Here is a 25,242-nt window from a genome sequence, read left to right on the forward strand (position 1 = left end):
TTAAAAGTTTTATTTAATTTTATGTGTAAAACTTAGATTTATAAAAAAAAATTGAAATTTTAATGAGATATAAAATTTTAAGGATTAATACGATAAACTAAAAATAGTTAAGAATTATAAATGTGATTTATAATTGTAGGGATCAAAATGCAAACAAAAATATGAAACTTCAAATTTGAAGTTTTGAAAAGTGAAACTTCAAATATAGAGTTTCACTCCTCAAAACTTCAAATTTGAAGTTTTGAAGTTCTTTTTTGGAGAGCCAAAAACTTCATATTTGAAGTTATAGAGTGTCTTTTGGAGATGTTCGGCGTCACAAAATTTCTATCTCTCCATTGCCATTTTATTTATTTCGTTTCCATAACATAGGTTTGCTAACACTTCCATTTAATTTTATATAACTATATTACATAAACGACAATGAATATTATATCTCTTAAAACACTATCTCCACTCTTTTCTTCACACAGTAAATTATAACTTTAACTAGATTAATATTTTATAGTTTTAGTTGCACACGTATACTTGTACAAAGAATCAGTGTTAGAAGGATTCGTGCTCCATATCCCATGATGGACGGTTCCAGTTGGGCCATTTGCCGTTGATCTTTAGGACATTTTCTATTAATTACGAGAAAGGATCTCGTAGATACTCCTAATTATCAGCAAGCATGAGTCTATAGTCTAAACTAATCGCTCGATATAGGAATCTGACATGTTGATCAACTTGGAGCTACCGGACTCAAACTCCCGACAAAGGATGCGCTCTTCATTGCCCCATAAAACTTCTTTCTATACAAAATCTTTGTCCAAAAACTTTTTTATAAAGCTATTTTGTTAACTTATGATTCTACATGATTTATTTAGGTTTGTTTCGTTTACTTCTTTTTAGGTGAGATCTAGGCCTGCGATTTTGGTTTTCCGAAACTGAACTGAACCGGGTTTTCAGTTAACCAAAATTGTGAAGACTAATTCTGAAATTAACCGAATTGAATTTCGGTTCGGCATCGGTTATTTTCGGTTTTCACTTTTATTTCCGAAAATAACTGATTTTTTTTGTTTTCGGTTAATCTGGGTATAGTTTTCTAAAAATATTCAGATATTTCAGTTAAACTCGGTTATTTTGGTTAAATTCAGTTATTTTTGGTTATTTTCGGTTAATTCCAGTTTGGTTTTTTGGTTATTTTCAATTATTTTCAGTTATTTTTGGTTTTCTTAAAAAAAATAATTTAAAAATCGAAAAACCAAGCTGAGCCGAACCGAAAATCGAATTATTTTTAAAAATCTTACCAAACTCAAAACCGTAACCAAACCGAAAACCAAACCGAAAACCAAAAGTTTTGGTTCGGTTCAGTTCGGAGAAAAATCCCAGGGCTGGTGAGATCGTTATTCCAAGTTTTCTTATCTCTTTCTGAGGATATTGTTGGGCCATACGCATATGCCCTTCATGCCTATCGGCTCTATATATATATATATATATATATATATATATATTTCTTTGAATAAGGTTCGGACCGAACTCATAATCTTTCGTGGTAATATTTATTTAATATCACTAACTCAGATGAATGAATATCAAAACCTGTGGGTTTAAAAGAGAATATTGCAAAATACTCTTCATGGCTTACAAAACTATATCACCAATCAAACATCAAAATGAACAGCTTCAAACTATATAACAATGTGGCAAGAGAAACTGATATGACTCAGAACCAAACCAAAACACATTTCTTGGAAACACAATACAAACCAAATCCAAAAGTATAAAAAGCTCAAGTCCTCAGGACCAAACCGTTGCAATATATTCAATGCTTGGAAGCATAGACATTGATCAAAGCCAAGGCATTACTCGTATCTTGCGCCACACGCACAATGTGTGCTCTGACTAAGCTTTTCAGCTCCCCATCCATGCCTTTCCCTCCAAACCCATCAAGACACGTAGTCTCATCTGTCAGCGCCGCGCTTGTCCACGTCCGGACATTGCTCAAACAGAACCAGAAGTCTTCTTTGCTCTCTCCTTCCTCCAGATTCTTCAACTCCTTCAGCGACTTGCTCAACCTATCAACAGTATCTCCCATCTCTTCAACACAGTCCGACACGGCCTCGTGCTGCCTCTTTGTGATTCCTTTGTAGTCAGTCATGTCCGAGATATATGTTTTGGCTGACTTCGCTCGGGCCATGCTAACGGCAAGCGCTGTCTCGGCGAGCTGAAGGGGCCGCTTCTTGATCTCGCTTGCGTAAGAAGACAGAGACTGAAAGCATAGGTCCGGGTACGTTGCTGTCTCACAAGAGGATTTAATGAACTCTGTATCATCGCTAGATTCCTCTCCAAGGTTTCTTGCCATGGCTATTGCTGCAGTGGACACACACAGAACACAGAGAACCAGAGAAAGATCTAAAACTTTCGCCATTTTAGGTTCCTTTAACAGCTATGAGTGAGTAACAGCAAAAGGGTTCAGGGATTTATAGAGAGGGAGGCTTAAAGAATGTTCCAGATACATAAAAAAAATCTAGAGCGAAAGCTGGAGTTAGTTGAAAAGTTAATAAATGTGAAGCAATGAGGATATCAATAAGAGAGGATAAGCTGGAAAAGTTTGTCTTCACCTACAGTGTTTTTATTGCATCACATTATCTTTTGGAACCTAGCTTTCTACATATGCAAGTGGTGGGGTCCTAAACCACGTGAGGAATGACTAAACCCATGTTACTAAGCCATATGAAACATTGGTCACGAGATATAATGCAGCTGAAAAGTTTCAATTGAATAATGCAGCTGAAAAGTTTAATCTGACACTGGTTTTCAAGTCAAATCTTGCAAAAAGACATCCCACGAGGATCTATGGACATTTAAAAGGCACTTCTAATTACAGCTAACCAATCAGACGCGTTCACACTCACGTGGTTCTTTCTTTTCTCTATGAACAAACAAGTTACCTTTCTGTATTGGGCCACGAGGGCCCCTCAAAGAGAGTTATTGGAGGACTCCTGACGCTGATGCTCAACGGTTCTCTCCTACAGTTAGGCGCATGCTGAAATTGAAACCTGTGAGTGCAAATCCCATGTGTTGCTCAGTCGGTGATGGTACGTACCTCTACCTCCTTCTGGCATGATTCGTGGACTCGCTTTGGTCCTTCAATCTCATTCATTGGGCCACGAGGCCTCTAGCCTAGAACACTGGATATAGCAACCTTATCAGACTCAAACCCCCATCTTGAACCATCAGACAAAAAAAATGTTCATTACCTCATGTAACAAGCCAGGAAACGTAGTCTTTGTGAGAGGAATCATGTCAAAAACATTCATTCCAATAACAATGTCGCCGCACTTGGCATACGATATCAAAAAGAGCATTGAGCACATAGACAAAATTAAGTTAATCACATCGACGAAACAGTTTTCTTTCTAAAGATTGGTACCATAAAGACATTGCTTTCTTCGGGTGACCAAAATATCCTTTAGTTTTGTTTATTATTATTGTGGTAGTAAATCTGCTGGGATGAGGCTTTTGAGTGCTTGTTGTTCATTATTATCGACCTTGGCTATCCATACGCAGATAACATGGTTCACCTCCTCTGGGATCTCATCGTGGGGACAGTGACCTGCATTGACTTTTTTAATCACCATTCCTGGACAGAACTCCTTCAGTAAGGCCACTTTCTTCCGCGGATCCGATATGGGATCTTTCATTCCCTAGACACATCAATGAGACCAATGAATATTTTGATCATGTAATCCCTGATAGAAGCTAGAATGATGATCCAATACATGTTAGACATCTTGATATATATACCTGTATTACTAGAGTTTTTTCCTCAAACCCTTTGAGGAGATAATTCAAAGGACGTGAAAGATCAAAGCCGAATATACTTTCCAGGACCATAACCACACCTGGATCTTGGGACTATCGTGTTTGTTAAGGTAAATGTATCATCAATATTTTAAACCTGTAGAACAAGAAGAAACTAATGCAAATAAAATGCTAAAAAAGGATACTGCTCTTAGCATTTCAGTGATTAAAAACTCATCAGCTCTCTCAGGTTTCTGCATCACAAACAAGCAATTGAGTTACCCCCAAACAACTTTGAGCAACTATAAACAAGATCATCATATTACTTACAACTGGATAGCAATCCTTTAATAGCTTTTTGACATTGAATCGTAGGAACAGGATAAGAAGTCTAGCACCAAGCTGTGCACCAAATGGAACTCGCCTTTCCTAACAAAAAAAAGAAAACAGTAGAATGTGTGAGATAATTAGTTAATAACTTATGTTTCCTGAGCCAAAACTCTTCAGTAATGAGTGAGATACATACCCTAGAGATTGGGAGATGAGAGTATCCAGGTATCACATTGCCAGCACTGTTAACAAGGACAACGGACTTTACCAAGTCCGGCCAAAGAAAAGCCATTAACGAAACGAAATAACCTGACAAAGGTAACACACAACTAGATGAGTATCACAAAAACATCTGTTCCCTTTATAGTACAGCTCAGTAACTAAGGGCGCATTGCATACCACCGATTGAGTTTCCTACGCAATGTGCTGGTTCACCAACCACTTCAATCATAAAATCCCGCAGCATTTCAGACCATAAAAGCTCGGTGTAAACGATGTTCGGCTTCTCTGATTTTCCAAAACCCAAGACTGTGATGGTCCATACTCGGTTTCTGCTGTTTACTATGCTGTCCACATTGTCACGGTAATGCTCCAGAAAAGCACCAAATCCATGCACAAGGAGAACGGCAGGGCCTTCATTGCCAGCCACTGTGTACTGAAACAAGGAAGTGCGATTTCAAAAAAAATTAACCAATGAAAGGCCATTGGAGTTGTGTGCGTAAATGATCACAAAACCTGAATGAGATAGCCCTTCCATCTCCAAATCCTTACAGAACGTCTTTTATCATCAATCATCTCTTCATTTAGAGATATAAGTGAATACCACTGCACAAAAAAAAGGTTCAAACATTTTTTTTAAAAAAGAGCATAAAAATCATAACGCATGTGGTGTGACTCTTTGTACCTCCATAGAGCACACAGCATCGGTTGCGGCAGTCACTGTAGAAGCTGAGTATCCAAATGGAGAAATAAATCCAGCGTTTCTTTCTTTCTCGTACTCTATTGCTTCATAGTGAACCCTTCTTCTTGATACAATACCAAGACAGAGCGCAGGTCCAAAAAGTTTGAAAAATGAAGCTCCCGGCCTAGTCTCGGCATGACGTAGCCTTGCATGAACCCTGGTTAGTATCAAAAACCAAGATTCTTTTTCTATAAGCAAGCTTTCTTATTAGTGGACATCACGTACTCTTGCCAGTCATCTCGACTTGTACCCTCCAAGTACCTCAAGTATCCTGCTAGTGCATTCAGCACAGCCTCGGTTCCACCTCCAACAGTATCTCTACTTCTCGTTATAAAAGCAGAGTTGTGCACCTTCTTCCCTAGACTTCCATCAACATTTGGCTCCAAGTTCCTTTCCATTAGTATTCTTTCCGCGGATGCATGTGCCATCTCCCTCCAGCTCCTTTCTTTCTCGCATAAGCTTTCCTTCATATAGTCCTTCAGGTCATCTAGTGTTGGCACAGAACCTGGACCATGTTTCATTTTACAATTTTCACACAAATCAGATCTTTCAAGAAACTACTCAAGCAAGAGAAAAGCTTATATACCCCACTGCAGTTCATTTTCTTGAGATGACAGTCTTCCTGCAGGAACTGGCAAAGTGACAGGCAGATTTAGTTTCTTAAACTCTTCCCAAGAGTGTGGCAGATCCGACAATTTCTAGAGAACCAAAAAAATATATATCACATAAGTAACTCGAGTTCAGAAACTAACATTGCAAAGGGAAGCAAATACATTTACTTGAGTCTCATAAAAAGGAGTCCTCCACACAACAACCCTCGGTGATTCTCCAGGAAACGAAACCCCATCCATTTTCTTCTTAACAGCCTCCACAACCTCACACAGATGGTGTTCCACCTCTTCTTCCACAAAGACAAAGGGAGCTCGGACCTGTAACACGTACTTATCTTGTCTGAAAACTGTTAAAAAAATGCTCAATTAAATGCTTGAAGTTACCTCTTTGACAAGATCTCCAATGACATTCTCTGCATTCCCGTACCTGAGCATAAGATCTGAGCCTTGCTTCTTTAAGGAGCTTCTTAACTCTTCCAATGCTATGATAGCTAGCTCTAGAGTCTCCGTTGTGTATCCTACAGATAAGCTGTTGGATTAGATACACAATCGAGTGAACATTTGAAACTGAGGTCTACAAAGCTAAAAAAACAACTTGAACTTACGCGAGAGAATGCGACGGTCGAGGACGTAGAGAGGTATGACGGCTCTGTGCTTGGACGCGGCGAGGAGACCAGGGTGATCATCAACACGAAGGTCTTGCTTGAACCACACAACCGCTGTGGAAGATTCATTCGTTGTGGAATACAAACAGCATCTGCATCGGTTCCTCCGGTGATCGGCGGGGAGATGATTCCGTCGGAGACAGTGAGGTAGAAAATGCGAGAGAGTGAGCGTTGCCATGAGGACGGCGGAAGAACATAACCAGTAGTTTCCATGAAACCTTGAAGCAAAGAGAGAGAGACAAGAGTTGTGGTGGAGAAGACTCGTTACAAGTGTGTGGTGTCAGTACTCACAAAGACAAAACAGCGAACACTCTAAACGATGTCGTACTACTTCACTTTTTCTATTTTCTTTCTTGTTTTGGTCAACGACATGTTGTAATTTGGACAATACATCAACTTTTTTTATCTTCTTTTTTTTTTGTCAGTGCTTCCCACACTCGCTAACAAAAAGTCAAAAGAACGATCAAGAAGAAGCGTCCATGGAAGAAGCCAAGGGAGCAAACCAGTATAACTCCATAATAGTTCCTTCTGTACAAGAGATGGTCAAGGAAAAGATGATCAAGACCGTTCCCCAGAGGTATATACGGTCCGATCTAGACAAAACCGAGATCACAGATGACTGTGGTCCAAGAACCGAGATCCCAATCATCGACTTGAACCGTTTGTGTTCTTTAACCTCCATGGCCTCTGAGATTGACAAGCTCGACTTGGCTTGCAAAGAGTGGGGATTTTTTCAAGTAAGTCTCAAACTTAAACACTATTTTTGTTAACATGATGATTACAATTTTGATCATTGTGGCTTTTATCTTCTTTTTTTGTAATTTATCTGTAGCTTGTAAACCACGGAATAGACTCAAAGTTCTTGGACAAAGTCAAGTCGGAGATTCAAGATCACTTCAACCTTCCCATGGAAGAGAAGAAGAAGCTATGGCAACAACCCGGTGAGATCGAAGGGTTTGGACAATCTTTCGTTGTCTCAGAGGAGCAGAAACTAGACTGGAGTGACATGTTCTACCTCACAATGCAACCTGTTCGATCAAGGAAGCCTCACTTGTTCCCCAAGTTACCTCTTCCCTTCAGGTTCCCTTCAAAAATGTGTTTCCCACCTCCACAACTCTTGTTTTTTAAATCTTGGTTATGTTTTCTCTTCAGAGATACACTAGAGAGGTATTCAACTGAAGTGAAAAGCATAGCTAAGATCTTGTTAGGGAACATGGCAAGAGCCTTGAAGATCAAACCTGAGGAAATATTGGAAGAGTTGTTTGACGACGAGTTAGGACAGAAAATGAGGATGAATTACTACCCGCCATGTCCTGAGCCGGATCAGGTTATTGGTGTAACTCCGCATTCAGATGCTACGGGACTCACCATCCTTTTGCAGGTTAATGAAGTGGAAGGTCTCCAGATCAAGAAAGATGGCAAGTGGGTTCCAGTCAAACCTCTCCCAAACGCTTTTGTTGTTAATATTGGAGACATGTTAGAGGTAAAGTCCATAACGAATGGTATATAGCATTTGTAAATGGTTCTTACTATGGTTTGTCATTGTAGATCATAACGAATGGAACTTACAAAAGTATAGAGCATCGTGGGGTTGTGAACTCTGAGAAAGAGAGGCTTTCTGTGGCCGCGTTCCACAATATGGGAATGGGTAAAGTGGTTGGTCCGCTGAGAAGTCTTGTGGAAAGGCAAAAGGGTGCGTTGTTCAGAAGCGTGACCATCGAAGAGTTTTTGAAGGTCTTGTTCTCCAGAGAGCTTGATGGAAAAGCTTTCCTCGACGTTTGGAGAATCTAAGGTTTTCTGACTGTTCCTGTTGTATTATATATCTTACTACGTTTCTCCTTTGTGTTCATGCTTTTTGTGAATATGAAATATCCATCTCTCTATGTCTCTCCCTCTGCTTCAAGACAATCCACCAGTAACAAACGTTTTCGCTTATTGCTTTAGTGTTGCTCAAAGCTCAATCTAATTAAGCAACGTTTCGGCAAAGAGACAAGAGAGTCGTTAAAACAGTTAGTGCATCATCATAACGCGCTAAACTGTTCGGCCTCAAAAGACATCCTTTCAAAGGAAAAAAACTCTAAAACACTTGCAGAAAACTCATAGGCCTAGTGTTATACCACTGTGATCAGAAATATTGCTAAACTTTGTAGTATATGAGTTTTAATTTGAAAGAAAACATTGGTACATGTCTAATATTTCAAACTTTATTAATAAAATAAGATTTTAGCAAAGGTATTTTTCCTGTAGTTACCAAATACATTCAAATGATCTCTGAATATCCCTCCATCTTTCCGGGTGGGCTTCTTTGGACATTGAGGCATATAATAAGATGTTCATAGCGGTTTTAGTGCTTAATGGTATAGTACTCTCTTTCTTCCGATTTTAGTGCTTAATGTTAGTGGAGAGAACAAGTTCGAAAGAACTAGCTACGCCGGAGATGGCACTAGATGTTCCGACAACCGAGTAAACAAGGTAAACGCCACCCTCTTGTGATTACTATCATCCGTTGAGAACGGTGATAGACAGTCTACCATGTGTAGAGTTGTCTAGCGGAACAGTCTTGAGCGAAGCTACTTAGGCTATTGCTTATGAATTAGATCGTTTTGGTTTGGTTGAAACAAGCTTGCAATCGAAACTTGCATCCTCGTTTTTGGGTTATTGAATAATATACCTATGTTTTATTAAAAAAAAGATGTTCATTGTAACTGATGACATAAGATTTCTTTATCCAGGAGACAATCTGCAGATCTCTAGCAAAAAAAAAGAGTTTCTTGGAAGTAAAAATGTAACTCAAGAAGCCAGTAGAGACTAGAGAGTGTGAAACTGCACCTCTAATAATTTGGATCATCCAAATGCCCAAAAGTCTCGCTCCAATGACTAGAAGCTCTACATGTATAAAGAAGTTATAAAACATAAATGTTTTTACTATAATTTTTTGAGTAATCACCAGCGTATTAACATGAGATTAATGAAGTTAATTGTCTTTGCATACATCATGCCGGCAGCTACCCAGAGACAAAAAAGAGTCACTAAACGTTGAGTTTCTTTAGAGATTATTTATAATGTTTTGTGTGTATGAAAACACAAACGCAATAGAGTTGAGACTAAAGTGGAAGAGAGGAAGTGACTGCATCCCATTTCATGTGTCATTTTTCATTACAAGAATCCTCTATTTATAGGGAAAGAAATGTCAACAAAGAATAGATATTTAGGTGAAATAAATATTATTATAATACAAATGGATAAGCATTATCTTTATAGCACCTGTATAATTGACAATTATCAAAGGTAGCGCCGTGACAATTTTTGTGGCCAAAAGGAGAAAAAAAAAGAACAAGTAAAAAATTATAACTAAATTATTTTATCATCTAAAATTATTTTAAATAATAAACATGTGTTTATTAAAAAAAAAAGCTAAAATAAGTATTCGCTTAAAATTTTTTAATCAAATATATTGAAACTTCGCCACATAGGCTATGATAAAATTAAATTCAAAAAACATATTTTTATATTATAACATATGTTAATTTTTTTAGTTTCTAGATCACTATAACTATTTGAACTACAATTTATACAAATCTATGTTTAATGAGTTTAATGAGGACATTATAACCAAAAACATAGCAGTACAGCACATTAGCTGTTATCCATTGTGGAGGCTGCTACAAAATGCAAGGATATTTTTTTACAGATATTGAGGGAATCAAAGTCTACAATGTCAAGCAATCAAAACATCACACATTCACTAACTAACAAATACGTCAAAGAAAAAGATTTCATGTGATTTAAACAAGGGGCGGCTCTGGTCAAATGTTCCAGTAGTTATATACGGCATTAGCAAACCCACTTCTCCACACTCGTAACAAAGAAGTAAGAAGAAAAAAAAACAGCCAAGAAGCAGCAGCCATGGAAGCAAAGGGAGCAACCTATTATAACTCCATAATAGTTCCTTCTGTACAAGAGATGGCGAAGGGAAAGATGATCAAGAAAGTTCCTCAGAGGTATGTACGGTCTGGTCTAGATAAAGCTGAGATCACTGATGAGTGTGGTCCTAGAACCAAGATCCCAATCATCGACCTGAATCGTTTGTGTTCTTCCACCTACACGGCTTCTGAGATTGACAAGCTTGACTTGGCTTGCAAAGAGTGGGGATTTTTCCAAGCAAGTCTCAAACTTAATATATTAAACCCTATGGATTTAAAGGTTTATCATTGTGGTGGTTAACCTTTTGTAATTTATCTGTAGCTTGTGAACCACGGAATAGACCCAAACTTCTTGGACAAACTCAAGTCAGAGATTCAAGATTTCTTCAACCTTCCCATGGAAGAGAAGAAGAAACTGTGGCAACAACCTGGTGATATGGAGGGGTTTGGACAAGCTCATGTGGTTTCAGAGGAGCAGAAACTCGATTGGGGAGACATGTTCTACCTCTTGATGCAGCCTGCTCGATTACGCAAGCCCCACTTGTTCCCCAAGTTACCTCTTCCCTTCAGGTTTGTTTCAAACTTGCTTTCATACTCCACAAGTGTTTCTTTGTTTAAAATATTAGTTATGTTTCTTCAGAGATACACTAGAGACATATTCGACTAAAGTGAAAACCATAGCTCAGACCTTGTTAGTGAACATGGAAAAAGCCCTGAAGATCGAACCTAAGGAAATTGAAGAGTTGTTTGGTGACGAGTTAGGACAGAAAATGAAGATGAACTACTACCCACCTTGTCCAGAGCCGGATCAGGTTAATGGTCTAACTCCACATTCAGATGCTACAGGACTCACCATCCTTCTGCAGGTTAATGAAGTGGAAGGTCTCCAGATCAAGAGAGATGGCAAGTGGGTTACAGTCAAACCTCTCCCAAATGCTTTCATTGTCAATATTGGAGACATGTTAGAGGTAAGTCATCTGAACAGTGCCATCTCAAATAATTTTTAGGCCTGGTATTTATACAAGTTATGATACATTTTTAAAAGTTAATAGTTCTACCAATATATATATATGTGTGTTTTTAACACCTTTTTAAGAAGTATAGGCCATACATTTATAATTCATACATTTGTTTAAAACAAAAAAATTAAACTCAGATCTTGTTCCACATTCCCCTTACACATGTTAAAAGACGGCCACGTATGGACTAGAAAGAGAGCGAATGGTATAGCATTGTATATGGTTCTTAATATGTTGTCATTGTAGATCATAACAAATGGGACATACAAAAGTACAGAGCATCGCGGAGTTGTGAACTCAGAGAAAGAGAGGCTTTCTGTCGCAATGTTTCACAATGCGGCAATGGGTAAAGAAATTGGTCCGCTAAGAAGTTTCGTGGAAAGGCAGAAGGCTGCGTTGTTCAAAAGCGTGACAACCGAAGAGTTTTTGAAGGTCTTGTTCTCCCGACAGATTAATGGAAAAGCTTTCCTTGACGTTTGGAGAATCTAAAGGAAACATGCATAGATCCCACTGCGTTGGGGCCAAATAAACGGTTTTCTCTAACAGTTCATGTTGTATTATATACAGTAGTATGTTTCTCCTATGTTTTCATGTTTTTGCCTGTTTTGCAAAACTGGTGTTCTAAAAAAACTACAACGTTTAAAACAATATGATTATCTTTTAAATTAAATTATAATATTATAATAATAAATAATATAAACTTTAATATTTATAATAATATAATAATACAAATTTATAATGTTATATTTAATATATTGTTATAATTTATAACTGTTTATACTGCCTAAATAATAATTTAGGATTCTGATTAAATATTTTAGGCGATAGGCTGAATCATCACCAGCTTAACGACATGGCATTTTCAAAGGAAAGACACTAAACAAAGTAGTTCAAGAAAAAAAGACACTAAACACTTGCAGAAAACCCCACGGCCTAGTAGTATTTATTATTTTTTTGCTAAACGTTGTAGTATTTATTATTTTTTTGATAAAAACTTAGTATAAGTTTTATTTTGAAAGAAAACATTGGTACTGTCGAAAATTTCCAAATTTATTAATAAAAATAAGATTTCATTTGAATGATCTCTCAACATCCCTCCCATCTTTCCGGGTTCGCTTCTTTGGAGACTGAGGCATAACCTTAAAATGTTTCATGGTAACTGATGACAAAAGCTTTTTGTTATCCCGCAGCAGAATAATCTGCAGATCTCTAGCAAAAATCGAGTTTCTGGGAAGTAAAAATCCCAATCAAGAATCCAGTGGAGAATGTGAAACTGCACTTCTAATAATTTGGATCATCCAAATGGCCAAAAGTCTCGTTCCAGTGACAAGAAGCTTCTTCCCGTGTCCGCATAATCCAGATATGTTTTGCTGCTTCTGCTTGCTCTTGCTCTTCCATAATTTTCTGCAATTTTGTCAAAACCTTCAATATCTTGGTACATAAGATACACATTCATATACAGAATGGAAATGTTCTGTGTGATATTCGATATGGTGCAAAAGAACAATGATAATGTTTTTAACTTTCTAAGCAAATACAGAAAAATTGATGCAGAATGAACCATAACTAAAAAGAAGTGTGATTCACATAGCTCCAAGTCATAGTTATTTTGTTTATCTTATCTTATGATGCTAATGTTTGATACCCTTGAGTAAACAAAAGTAATGAAGAATGAACGAACTGTAAGATCAAAGAATGTACAAACCTCGGCTTCAGAAGCTGTTTTTGTCTTTAACGAAAGACAGTCAAAGAGATCAGAGAACTTTTTGGTACAATCATCAAGTTTTCCAACCCGGTAATACTGTTGCATTTGGTAAAATGGTGCTGCAAAGAGATAGTCCTGAGTTAATCCTTAGGTCTATAGAGCCAAGACAACGTTATAAGTACAGTGAATTCAACATAATCCCAAAAAAAAATTCATCGAACAGATAGAGCAAACAGAGAGAGAGAGACGCAAGTACAAAAAACATACAGATAAATCTAAGAAACCATATACGATTCTCTCCTTAAAAGATGAGACATTTGTTGGATTTCAAGACTAATCCTTTTTTATCAAAACCACAACCTTGTCCTGTCCCATTGCCATTGCTGGTTATGTTGGACCATCTAAACATCCCATCAACAAAACATACATAGCCGAGATGGGTTTCAGACATCTTTCGAATACGAACATTCCCATTGGTGGCGTAAAGCAAACCCATTACTAGACTTCGAGCAAGGTTGTTTTTAGTGTACAACAGGCAAAACTACAAATTCAGTTTGTCAACAAAGAACACAGTTCCGAAATGCAAAACGAAGACTTTTTCTAAACGGATGGATCAAAATCTCAATCAAGTTCGAATTTTTCTTGCCTACGGAAGAAACCCACATGAAGAACCATTCAGATTGCAACTAGTAAAGGGGATAGTTGATTATGTAGCAGCCAAAATCGAAGATGTAGAATCAGAGAATGCGATCAGACAAGACGTACAGTAGCAGAACCAGAGAGCGTCGAAGCATTTTGTGCACGACACGCGCCGCCGCACAGCTGTAGAGTCGTCCGTTTCCGTGGTCATCGTGTCTGCTCAGTGCAGGAAGAAGAAATGGATCTGGAAACGGGTCAGGTCGTTAGTATTCGGGTTTAGGGTTTTTCTTTCCTTTTCTCTTTTTTTTTTTTATCTTTTTCTTTTAAAACACCGAAAATGACAAATAAATTTAAGTAATTTTAACTTATACAAAAAACTGGATTAAACGATTTTGTTGATTATCAAAGAGTTTTTAGTGATTTAAATCCCTGACTATTTTTAAATCGGAAGAAAAATCCCCCAATTAACATTTTATGTTTTTAAACCCTCAACTAAGATTTCGTTAGTGTATTAAGCCCTATGTTAAAAATTTTGTCTAAAGTGGATGTAAAACGTTAACTTGAAACGATGAGTTTTATTAAAAAGAAAAAAGCGACATGTAGTTATACAAAAACAACACCCAGTTGTAAACGACATCATTTAATAACGTAAAAAGAGTAAAAAAAAAAGTTCACCTTGCTTCGAACCAGGGTTTCCTTACATTCAGAATTGGTCGTTTGCCACTCAGACTACTTATGAATCACTGTCAGTAGTTACATTTTTGTTTATTTGATGCTTCTTGGTCCATTTGATTCTGCAAAGTTGTATGCTCACTTTCCATTGACGATTTGATTACCGTAGATCACCTTGAGCGCGTATAAGTGAGACGTTGACGGTGGATCACTTTGTAGACAGTTCCACAGGCTCCGCGATCCGGTTACCTCGCCCTAGATCTGAGTAGCTCTTCGGATCTGAGGTGTTGTTGGATGAGGTTAAAGACGGAGCAGAGGTGGAGCCGGTGGAAGTCGGTGGGAGAGGGAGAGGTAAGGAAAGGTCTTGGATGGGCGAGGATGGTTCTTAACCGGAACGGTTACTCCTAGTAACGATTGAACCGGTTTCATCACTTTGGTTAAGATCTATTTCTCTTCACAATCAGTTGATTCGAAATCAAATGGCCCAAGAAGGTTCAAATACAAAACGATGTAAGTAACAACATGAATCTAAAGTAGTACAAGCGGCGAATGAGTAATGCTGAAGGCAAAGGAACTTGGGGTTCAAGTCAAGGTGAGCTCTTTTCTTTTGTTTTTTTTTTGTTTTTGTGTAATTACATGTCGTTTTTTATTTTAAAGAAATTCAACGTTTCAGGTTAACGTTTTACATCCACATTATACAGAATTTTTAACAGAGGAGTTAATATACTAACGGAATCTTAGTTGGGGGTTTAAAAACATAAAACTTTAGTTGGGTTTTTTTCCAATCTAAAAATAGTTCGGGGTTTAAATTACTATAAACCCATTATCAAAGGGGTGAAACTACCAATCAAACACAGTATTATTTTGCTCAAAAATAAACTATTGATTCATTTTTATCAACAAAATTGGACGAGTTTAATTACATCTCATCTCATATAAGATTAAAGCTGAGAATATTTATTTGGCAAATACATTGAAGACTTCATCAAGAGATTAAAGCTAAGAATACTTATTTAGCAACTACAATGAAGACAATGTATTTTGTTTCAACCCACTGTGTAATCTGTTCATATGAGAGCCTTCTTAGCAAAACAATCGAGGATAGGCCCTCTTTTTGCATACCGTCGTCATCTATGTGACACTACAATTCTCAAAAGCAAGTCAAACGTGCGATGATGTAATATCATCATAGACTTGTGAAAATGGATTCTGACAAGGCCCAGTCCGTGGGTTTCAGAAAAAGCACCGGAGAGGCCCACAGAGGGTGTGGTAGTTTGGGAGGAATATTAGTCAAAGTTTTGTATGTTCAGTCAACCAGATTAGACCAAAAGAGATGTATATCTGTAATGTTACTGTAGAGTGTAGACTAGAAAAATAAATTAAAAAAGCAATTTGGCATGGCTCAAACGTTACGTTTCCTGTTTTGCTTTACAGCCTTTTCCATATTTTCAATATTATCCCAAATAAAAATATATAAACCCATTAGTTGAGTGAACAAAAATGTTAAAATACAAACTATTCACTTAACCAGGTAATTAATTTCCGAATTAAGTCGTGATTTTTATCTATTTTCCATTCATCACAAAAACATTAGTTGACTGTAGGAAAATGAATAAAATCAAACCATTCACTTAACCATGTAATTAGTTTTCGAATCAAGTCGTGATTTCTTAATATATATTTCCATTTTATATTATTAAAATCTGCAGTTTTCAATCTCTTTCTTTTTCTTGATTATAAAATTATAATATCCATATGGTTTATTCCATTTTTTATTTATTATTTATTGCCAAAACCCTAATTTCACCTTCACCATAAGAAATTTCTCCCCAAACTTAAACCACCCCTCTAGAAATAAAAATCAGATCTTACTTTTTTGATTATACTTATCGATGTTTTAGATCAATTTTTCTGAAATTAAGATTGATTCCTCCCATGGAAGCTTCTCTTTCATAGCTTCTACTGATCTCTTCCCAAAAAGACTTCACCTTTCGTTTTCACTCTTATCTCTAAATCTTAAAACTTTATCGAGCTTGTACAAAAAAAAACAAGCTTGAATCTTTCGTGATCACCAAGATTCAGAGGGGATCTGAGGGATTCTTTTGTTCTGTCTGGGCCATACCCTTTTGTCGGAATCTCTCCCAAATCTTATATGTCCGAATGGAGGAGAGAGAAGGAACCAACAACGTCACCAGCTTCGGTCTGAACCAACAACAACAACAACATGAAGCTGCTGCTTCTTCTGCTGCTTACCCGATGGACCCACCACGACCCGATAACCCGAACCCGTTTTCCGCCCCACCCATCACTTCTTCTTCCTCCGCCGCCGCGGCTGTGGAGAATGCGGCTCCTCAGTTCAGCTTAACAATGCCGGCGGCGGAGACTGGCTCCTCCGAGCAGAAAAAGAAGAGGGGAAGGCCGAGAAAGTATAACCCCGACGGGACTCTCGCAGTGACTCTGTCTCCGATGCCAATCTCCTCCTCTGTTCCTTTGTCGTCGGAGTTTCCTCCTAGAAAGCGAGGAAGAGGACGTGGCAGGACTAGTCGATGGCTCAAGAAGTCCCAGATGTTCCAGTTCGACAGAAGTCCTGGTAATAATGTCTAAACTCTTTGGTTGTCTGTTCAGAGTTAGAAATGTAGCAGCTTAGTTAGTTATGTGACTCATATGAATATATGCTTGGTTTGACTTCAAAATGATATTAGATCAATAATATCTCATTTTGTATTGTCTATGTGTGTGTGTATATTATTGTCTCATGTTTGATTTTGACTTCTTTTGGTTCAGTTGTTACCAATTTTGCAGGTGCAGGAGTTGCTACCGCTGCAGATTTTGCCGGAGCGAACTTTACACCTTATGTGCTCACAGTAAACGCTGGAGAGGTATTTGTTTTTTTTTCTTGAATAATCACATAGTCTTTAAGCACTGGAGCTCACACGCATGGATGTGTGCAGGATGTGACGATGAAGATAATGACATTCTCTCAACAAGGTTCTCGTGCTATATGCATCCTCTCAGCTAACGGTCCCATCTCCAATGTTACGCTGCGTCAATCTACTACATCCGGTGGTACTCTAACTTATGAGGTCTACTTCTTCTGTCTTCTCATATATACATAACACTCTTTTTTTGAAAAAGTTTTGCTTCAACTGTGTTTGTATTGTGATCATCAGGGTCGTTTTGAGATTCTCTCTTTAACGGGTTCGTTTATGCAAAACGACTCCGGAGGAACTCGAAGTAGAGCTGGTGGTATGAGTGTTTGTCTCGCAGGACCAGACGGTCGTGTCTTTGGTGGAGGACTCGCTGGTCTCTTTCTTGCTGCTGGTCCTGTCCAGGTAAATGGTTCATGTTTTCACATCTTGTTGTGGTATCATTCTTGTGTTTTTGACATGGACTTTTATTACTCAGGTGATGGTTGGGACATTTATAGCGGGTCAGGAGCAGTCACAGCTGCAGCTAGCAAAAGAAAGACGGCAAAGATTCGGCTCTCAACCATCTTCCATCTCCTTTAACATCACAGCAGAAGAAAGGAAGGCGAGATTCGAGAGGCTCAACAACTCCGTTGCCATAGCTGCACCAACTCCTTCGTATCAGCATGAGAACACAGGGAACGCGGTTCACAGTTACTACACAAACTCGGTTAACCACGTCAAGGAGCCTTTCTCTTCCATGCCAGGAGATGGAGGACATGAGGAGGGAGAGGATGGAGAAGATGACATAGAGTTAGAAGGTGATGAGGACGGAGAGTTTGGAGGTGATAGCCAATCTGACAACGAGATTCCGAGCTGATGATGATGAATCTTTGCTGTTTCTTTTTGAGAGATTTGTTAGGGGTGATGGATGGATGGGTTTTCAAGTTGATGTTGATTTTTTTTTTTTTTTTTGTTAACAGAGAATGTTTAGAAGCTGCTATCATTAGGCTCTCTCTATCCTCCTCTTGTGCTTGTTGTAGTATCCATGTTAGAAAACAAACTTATGATTTCATAAACGCTCTCCTTCAAAACAGTTCTTACTTTGTTTTTCCAGTTATAATGTTTCAAATAGATATATGTGTTTCTGTCATATTATCTACTCCATTTTTGTGAAGATGTTAATTCTTTTAAAAAAATTATTTATTTCACAAAGATAATAATTTTCATGTTTTCAATGTAATTATATAATTTTTAATCTATTTTATAAGACAGGTGTTACATATAATATTTTTTAAAAAATTATTATTTATTAAAATAAAGTTATTTTCGGAACTATAACTTAATTTATAAGGTGTGTGAAAACTCTAAAACTACAATCTTCATAGAACGAAAATAATATCAAAATTCCACACTGAAGTATACATACGTTTAAGTTAAACATTCGTTTGAATATAATGAAAGACATCGTGGTAACTTCCCACTAATTAACTCAAATCAATATTTATTTTGTCATCTCATTAACTTCCATTTTATTCTCTTATTTCTTTCTAAACTTCAAATAAGTTTGTAGAAAGAACAACGTTCCGAGCAATTGAGTTTGGTTATGGCATATTTGTCACTGGTAAATAATACAACATCAGTTAAAATCTAGGATGTTTTTTTTTTTTAAATCGATGTGTTCATTCTCTCTGCAACTTTTGAGTGATTGTAAAGGCGATTGATACAAACCTTCGGCTTTTGGTGTATCGTCCAACCGGTACTCTTCTTTTGTTTATTTGATTTTAGGTTTTAGGGTTGACTAATTATGAGTTCAATTTCTCTTTCTACATGTACTGGTCTATGCATATCTGGACTTGTTTTTGTCTTTATCAAGAAGACGTGTTATGTCGTTACAATATCACTGGAATACAACTAAGAAAAATGAGACTCCATTTATAAAAAAAATTGAGTAGCTGAAATTTTTCGACTCCAAACAAACATTAAATTGATATAGATACTAATATATAACATTTGGATTTTCGCACAAAAGCTAAATGTCAAGGATTGCATAAAAACCAACATTATTAAAATAGAAATATACATACACACATTATTAAAGTAAAACAAACATGGAGAATTGGAGCACATATACGTAAGAAAAAGAGGAATTAAGTTTATACGCATATCACCACTTTGGCTATGATATGTTATATATTGTTATGGAAAGTGTCAAAAATATCTCTTCTTACGCGTGTAAACGTGAATGAGTATTTTTTCTCTTTATTCTGGAAACTGAAAAATTTGTTTTTTTTTCCAAACTATTGCTAGCGATAAAGAAGAGGAATTTGAAGAGAGTGCATGAAAATCTGAGTTCTAAAATATAAAAGTTGAAACTAGCGATGAACGGTTCGGTCGTGCATCATAACTAGGATATTGAAAGTTAGGGTTCCAGTGGATCTTTCAATTTTACGCCGGTACGATTGAGTTTTCATAACCAATGAATCAAGGTAAATTTGGTTTGATTTCATATAGTCTAAGTTTCAAACCGAGCTCGTCCAGTATTGACAAAAATTAAATTGGTAACATCAGGTTTTTTCAGATCTTGTCAGTTTAAGTGTTTTCTTCATTTTTTTCCAACAGAAAGTTCCGGTTAGGAGTTGAGGAGACAATGATGTCGTGTGATGATAGGAGTATACAATATGAGAGATGTTCATAGTATAGTTACCTAAAAGAATTTAAAATAGTGTGATCTAGATAGCTGTGCTTCCATAATTGTGTTGAATAGTGTGAATGCTCGGCCCTATGTTTCCCTATGTTCAATAACACATAGGATAATATAAACATATTGTATTGGAAGTCATTTGTGTGTTTGATAATGTGACCATACTACTTTGAATATAATATAGCTTACTGTTCGTGTTTTTTCATACACCACAATTCCGTCATATATGTTTTGTTTAATGGAACCACGTTCTTGCTTATTATGTTGCACATGTTCTGCATGCATCAACCATGCAATAATGCTTGAGGATTGCTTGCCGGATCTGGAAATTCCATGTTCCATCAACCATTTCTGCCCCCATGTTATGGTAAGAGGTTATATCGCTTAGCATATGTGACGTTAAGTGCATCCGTTTCCAAAGCTCTCTGGCCTGCTAGTGCGGATTTCTCAGACAAGCACCGTCTTATATTTCAAATACTGTTCTTATTCCCCGTAAATGAAGCTTCCCTAGTTTCCATCTGTGGGACAACTTTTTTGGACCCGACCTTATGCATTTCTTTGTCATGCAACACCCAAGCTTTTGTTTATTCTCTTGTCTTAAAAGTACATATCTTTTGTAAGTTCCATATTTGATATGGTTCAATATCTCTCATACCACACATTCAATACGTGGGAATTTATTCACCTTTGCATAGGAAAGTGAAACCTAAACAAAATTGGAGGCCAATAGTTTGTTTGGTAAAGTGCCCATACTATATTGACGATAGTATAGTCTATTTTCATTTATTAACAAACCAGACATGAGAAATTATCAGTTGCGGTGACTGCCACCTCGTTATTCATAACTCCGCTGCACTTGTTACTCATGCTTATAATGCTTGCAATTTACAGCTTACATTCAGATTGAGCAGAAAATTACAGTGCTTTAAATGATTAAGTTTGGTGTTAAGTTATAGAAGTGGCAGACTATTCTATGCATAGGTTTAGTACGACAAAATTAAGCACATAGCTATTACCTTTCGTTGGCTTCCGCAAGCACACACCTTTCGTCAGCTTCCACAGGCACACACCTTTCGTCAATTTTTGACGAAACCTGTCACTTCGGTGGACATGTACTCTAACATGGCTATATTGTACATTTTGTTGCTTCTTATGAATATCCGACAAATTCTCCCAACAAACAAACACACATTATTAAAGTAGAAAGAAACAAATACACATTATTAAAACATAAAGAAACAAACACACATTAAACGGAAAGAAACACACACATGAGCAAACATTTCAACTTTTTTTTGAATTATACAGGGATATTCTGGCTCCACAGAAATGGTTCAGGCTAGTCACGTGTTGCCAGATGTCGGTCCTCTGTCCCTTGCGATGCCGAAATGTTAATTCTCCAGTGGCTGAGACTCGAACCCTGGTGGCTTCACCGTATTGGGTTTTTTTCCCTCAAGTTACATTTCAACTTTCAACATAGGAAATGAAGATTATCATTAGATAATTGGTCTAATGTTAGACAATCTCTAAATAATCTTTATAAAACAGTAATGGTTATATTCGATTCACCAGCAATTTCAAATAATCAAGAAGACATGAGCAAAAATCTCATCTATCTTGATTACATCCTTTTGAAAAAAGGAAAAGAAAAATCTCTGGAGGTAATAAGCACAAAATCTAGCTTTTCTTTTGCTAGATAGAAGTGACATGTCCAACGTCCAAGAATAAGATCCTCAGGTGGGGACTTCCTAAACCTATACTAGAACCAACTCGACTCTATAATTAATGAGGAACAAAGGTCCAACGTTAGACGTTATCCCTTTGGATCTAACATGTGCTATGAATCTTATTTTTGGTGCTGCCTTTTCTACATTCCTTCAGTTTTTTTTTTAACTGAAAGGTCTTTGCTGACAAAAAAAAAAAACTGAAAAGTCTTCAGCGTTACTTCATTAAAATCCATAATCACACACCTCATTTATTTGATCATGTTGTTAGAACACCTTTATTGGGAGTATCTAATCAAATGTTCTCAAAATATTAGAAGATACAAATATTATAAATTAACAGGTGAACATAAACTTTTTTGGAAACCTAATCAATAAAATATTTCATTTGATATTATTATTGATTGAGTTTCTAATTTTTTTTAAAATACTGTTAATTAAATAATATTTTCTTTGTTTCTGAATATGTGTCACTTTGACACTTTTCACACGGACTAAGAAAGTAGCGGAAATATATGTAAGTTGTTATTCGTTACATTTTCCTGACCAATAATATTTGAAATAAATAAAATTATTTATAAAATCGATGCAGTTTGCAATTAATTTTCAGCTAAAAGTAAAATATCATTTGCATTAGAATTGTAAAATGACACTTATTATGAAACAGAGGGAGTAATCGTACCCATACATTAATTAATATGTAAGTTGATAATTCCATTGGTAAAAAAAAAAACTCCCATTTGAATTGCTCTTTAGGCTGTTAAACTTGGAAGCTGAGGCATTACGGATTCTTATAATCATATATTTGATCTTCTTTTCTATACAAACAAAATGTGAAAAACACGTAGTGATAAATAACTCAACAAAATACACAAACGGATCATTTACTATTTTAAAAATATTTAATATTTCTTTTTCTTGTAGTTGAGTTTTGTGATTTTTGAGGCGTTTATCTTTTACATAATCACTATGTTTTAAAACATTTAAAGTGAAAAAGAAATTGACAATTTTTATTACAGAACTACTTTTGGGTCTTTAAAAGTAGCAGGCTGCATTGACATCGTCTCTCATCTCTCAACTTTTCCACCACCACCAGTCACCAAGAGTAACAATGTCTGACGAGAGTGGAAGTCCGACATTTATCATCGCCGATTTCTCCGACGACGACGCGGCTAACGAAAACTGGCCGGAGATTGAGTTCCGGTCACCGGAGGACGAGGCTTGGTACGGTGTGGACGTGTGGGAGTTGTGCGACTCTCTGGTGGTCACTTTCAACGGCTTCTCCTTCGAGTACGACGAGGTTTACTCGCCGGAGGATTTCAAGAACTCGGACGAGTTAAAGGAGTTCGAAGAGAGGTTCCGTGCTTGCTCCGTTCAGATGCAAGACACCGAGTGCGCGACGCTCGCGCAAGGCACGAAGGTCTGCGCCACGTGTCCTTCCGTCGCCGGAGAAGTCAAGTTCTACGACGCCATCGTCGTTAACGTGAGAAACGCCCAAATCCTCAAATCTCGGTTTAGTGTTGAAAAAAACTTTGAAATGATTTTACGTTTTGTTTTTTTTTGGTGTAGGTGTCGAGGGAGAAGCATGGTGTGGACGAGGAAGGGAACGAAGTGTGTGGATGCGATTACAAACTTTACTGGAACCAAGGTCCTTTCGTTAACCAGGTTACGTCTGCAAAAGTTGGTGACATTTGTCTTGTTCAGGAAGATAAACGAATGAAGCCGAAGGTTGTCACTTTCTTGAAAGAAGCTAGGAGGCAGCTTCTTGGAGAAGCTCCCCAAGGTAATTATAAAATTCATCACATTTGTTTTTTGTTTTGTCTTACAAAATATTTATGTTGACCATTAGTGAAAATTTAAACAGGAAAAGAAACAGAGTGGCAAAAGATACTTAGGAAGGTCACTTCTGCTGTTCGAGACCACAACTTAGATCCATCTGTTCCAGAGAATCAAGGTTAAACGGATAACTAGCTTTTGCTGCTTAGCAAACATTTGAAAACTATGTGTGGTTTCGTTATCTCTTATAATTGTTCGATAGAAAACTATGTAAACCCTTTTGGGGTATCTCTTGTTTTGAAACTCTAGTATCTATGCTGAAAAGCTCTTGCAGAACATCCTGATTTTTGCACCCGTTGGCTCTAAAAAGCTTGAATCGTTGATGAACATTAGATTAACCTTGTCATAACTTGATAGTTTCATTGGCAAACCACACACACACACTTAACTTAGACAACACCAAAAGAGAGAAATGACAAGTTCAAAACAACCATATATATTTGAATATTAGCAAAGGCAGATCCAAAGATCACTTGAAAAGAAACCTAAGTTTCAAAAGTTTAAACTGTGGTTTTTTGAAATCAGAGGTCTGACCAGAAAGCAGTGGGAGTACTGTTCTTGCGACAGAGAACGATGGTGACGTATAAGTATCATCAATTTTAGTTGTAAAATATACTCCGTAGTTATTAATTTGAAAGAGAAAAAAACAGTCAAAAGATGCTATTAATACGGTCAGAAGGCCTTGTAGCACAAGAAACTAGTCTAGTCAAAAGTCCACTCTGACAGCACCATAGTCTATTCATCAAAAATAGGAACATTAGACCATGATTAACAGAGTGGCTTATTAGGGGGTCTTAGTTTAATTAGGATTTAAATTAAAAGAAAAATGGGTTAAATGAGAAGAAGTGAGTCTTAATCAGGGATTAAAAGAACCGGGTCTTGTGGGACACGTGTTGTGTGATGGTTCTATCTCTCTCTCTATTTCGACAAAAGAACTCTCTCTCTGTTTCGAGAAAAGAACACGGCGAGTCTCTCTCTCTCACACACGAATCGCGTCTCTCTAGCTTCCCTCGTCGAATCCGCCGGAGAATCACGAAGTCTCAACGATCGGTTCGCCGTCTTTGTCCGAGGAGTCGTCGATTATCTCGATTCAATCGACGACTCGGCGTCGCTCAACCTCTCCTCGTCGAATCCACTGGTCTTTCTCGAAGTCGCAACGATGGGTTCGGCGTCTGTGTTGGAGGATCTCGTTTAGATCGACATCTCCGCGTCTCTCTTGCTCTCCTCCACCTCTCGGAGTCTGATTCTGCATCTCTCCTCGGGGAAGAATCGAGGCGTCTCTCTCGGTGTCTCGACGGCTCTCCCCGACGGCTCTCCTCGACGGTGGCAATTCTCTATCTCTCTCTCCACGCGTTACCTCGGCGAATCAAAAGGTTAAAGCTATGAACTTTTATGTCTCAATCTCTCAATTGTTGCATGTCTTAGATTGTCTGTCTTTCTAAGTTATTTTGATTTGGTAGCTTCATATGATCTGTCTCTTCTGTTTATTTATGTCTCGTGATTAATAATTTGTTCACCTCTAATCCATTTTTCATTTGGTTATTTTCTATGTGTGTCGAGATTGTTCGGATAAAGAGACAACGGATCAGCAGACATCAACCTTCGTCTAAGATGGTTTGGATCAAGATGGTGCGGATCAAGAGACATCAAGCTTCGTCTAAGATGGTTCGGATCAAGATGGTGGGGGTGAACAGACATCAACGCTCGACTACTATTTCATAGAGGTACATTTTCTATTTTTTACAACTTAGATAGATTGAA

General features: G+C 37.4%; 7 protein-coding genes across 8 annotated transcripts; 4 read left to right on the forward strand and 3 right to left on the reverse strand.

The window, feature by feature from the left end:
* Positions 1-1,568: 1,568 nt before the first annotated feature.
* Positions 1,569-2,568, reverse strand: LOC106306218 (21 kDa protein-like). Its single transcript, XM_013742752.1, has one exon. The coding sequence runs from the start codon at positions 2,408-2,410 to the stop codon at positions 1,805-1,807; it is 606 nt and encodes a 201-aa protein (XP_013598206.1). The 5' UTR covers positions 2,411-2,568; the 3' UTR covers positions 1,569-1,804.
* A 715-nt stretch (positions 2,569-3,283) lies between these two features.
* Positions 3,284-6,620, reverse strand: LOC106306217. Its single transcript, XM_013742751.1, is given in 14 exon segments — positions 3,284-3,505; positions 3,507-3,689; positions 3,790-3,900; positions 3,993-4,040; positions 4,117-4,215; positions 4,313-4,425; positions 4,516-4,771; positions 4,852-4,941; positions 5,021-5,234; positions 5,303-5,582; positions 5,664-5,775; positions 5,857-6,006; positions 6,073-6,206; positions 6,294-6,620. Coding segments are annotated over 14 exon segments (2,079 nt in total). The 5' UTR covers positions 6,532-6,620; the 3' UTR covers positions 3,284-3,454.
* A 138-nt stretch (positions 6,621-6,758) lies between these two features.
* On the forward strand, positions 6,759-8,288 carry LOC106301342 (protein SRG1-like). Its single transcript, XM_013737713.1, has 4 exons — positions 6,759-7,090; positions 7,186-7,433; positions 7,506-7,836; positions 7,902-8,288. The coding sequence occupies exons 1-4, from the start codon at positions 6,833-6,835 to the stop codon at positions 8,142-8,144; spliced, it is 1,080 nt and encodes a 359-aa protein (XP_013593167.1). The 5' UTR covers positions 6,759-6,832; the 3' UTR covers positions 8,145-8,288.
* A 1,874-nt stretch (positions 8,289-10,162) lies between these two features.
* On the forward strand, positions 10,163-11,943 carry LOC106301343 (protein SRG1-like). 2 transcript variants are annotated; one of them, XM_013737715.1, is made up of 5 exons: positions 10,163-10,514; positions 10,599-10,846; positions 10,917-11,088; positions 11,143-11,244; positions 11,542-11,943. In XM_013737715.1, the coding sequence occupies exons 1-5, from the start codon at positions 10,260-10,262 to the stop codon at positions 11,782-11,784; spliced, it is 1,020 nt and encodes a 339-aa protein (XP_013593169.1). In that variant the 5' UTR covers positions 10,163-10,259; the 3' UTR covers positions 11,785-11,943. The 2 variants fall into 2 exon arrangements, with proteins under 2 accessions (XP_013593169.1, XP_013593168.1); XM_013737714.1 differs by having other exon boundaries at positions 10,165-10,514; positions 10,917-11,244.
* A 363-nt stretch (positions 11,944-12,306) lies between these two features.
* LOC106304645 (uncharacterized protein C227.17c) lies at positions 12,307-13,920 on the reverse strand. The gene is made up of 3 exons (XM_013741047.1): positions 13,766-13,920; positions 13,001-13,119; positions 12,307-12,699 (listed from the first exon to the last, which is right to left on the reverse strand). Exons 1-3 carry the CDS (start codon positions 13,848-13,850, stop codon positions 12,577-12,579), a joined length of 327 nt encoding a protein of 108 aa, XP_013596501.1. The 5' UTR covers positions 13,851-13,920; the 3' UTR covers positions 12,307-12,576.
* A 2,204-nt stretch (positions 13,921-16,124) lies between these two features.
* LOC106302085 (AT-hook motif nuclear-localized protein 3) lies at positions 16,125-18,324 on the forward strand. The gene is made up of 5 exons (XM_013738600.1): positions 16,125-16,901; positions 17,096-17,190; positions 17,263-17,394; positions 17,482-17,643; positions 17,717-18,324. The coding sequence occupies exons 1-5, from the start codon at positions 16,472-16,474 to the stop codon at positions 18,095-18,097; spliced, it is 1,200 nt and encodes a 399-aa protein (XP_013594054.1). The 5' UTR covers positions 16,125-16,471; the 3' UTR covers positions 18,098-18,324.
* A 4,364-nt stretch (positions 18,325-22,688) lies between these two features.
* On the forward strand, positions 22,689-23,757 carry LOC106305108. The gene is made up of 3 exons (XM_013741485.1): positions 22,689-23,128; positions 23,215-23,428; positions 23,510-23,757. Exons 1-3 carry the CDS (start codon positions 22,757-22,759, stop codon positions 23,602-23,604), a joined length of 681 nt encoding a protein of 226 aa, XP_013596939.1. The 5' UTR covers positions 22,689-22,756; the 3' UTR covers positions 23,605-23,757.
* Positions 23,758-25,242: the final 1,485 nt, after the last annotated feature.

Source organism: Brassica oleracea, chromosome C7 (genome assembly GCF_000695525.1).
Source record: "Brassica oleracea var. oleracea cultivar TO1000 chromosome C7, BOL, whole genome shotgun sequence".
Taxonomy (NCBI): Eukaryota; Viridiplantae; Streptophyta; class Magnoliopsida; order Brassicales; family Brassicaceae; genus Brassica; species Brassica oleracea.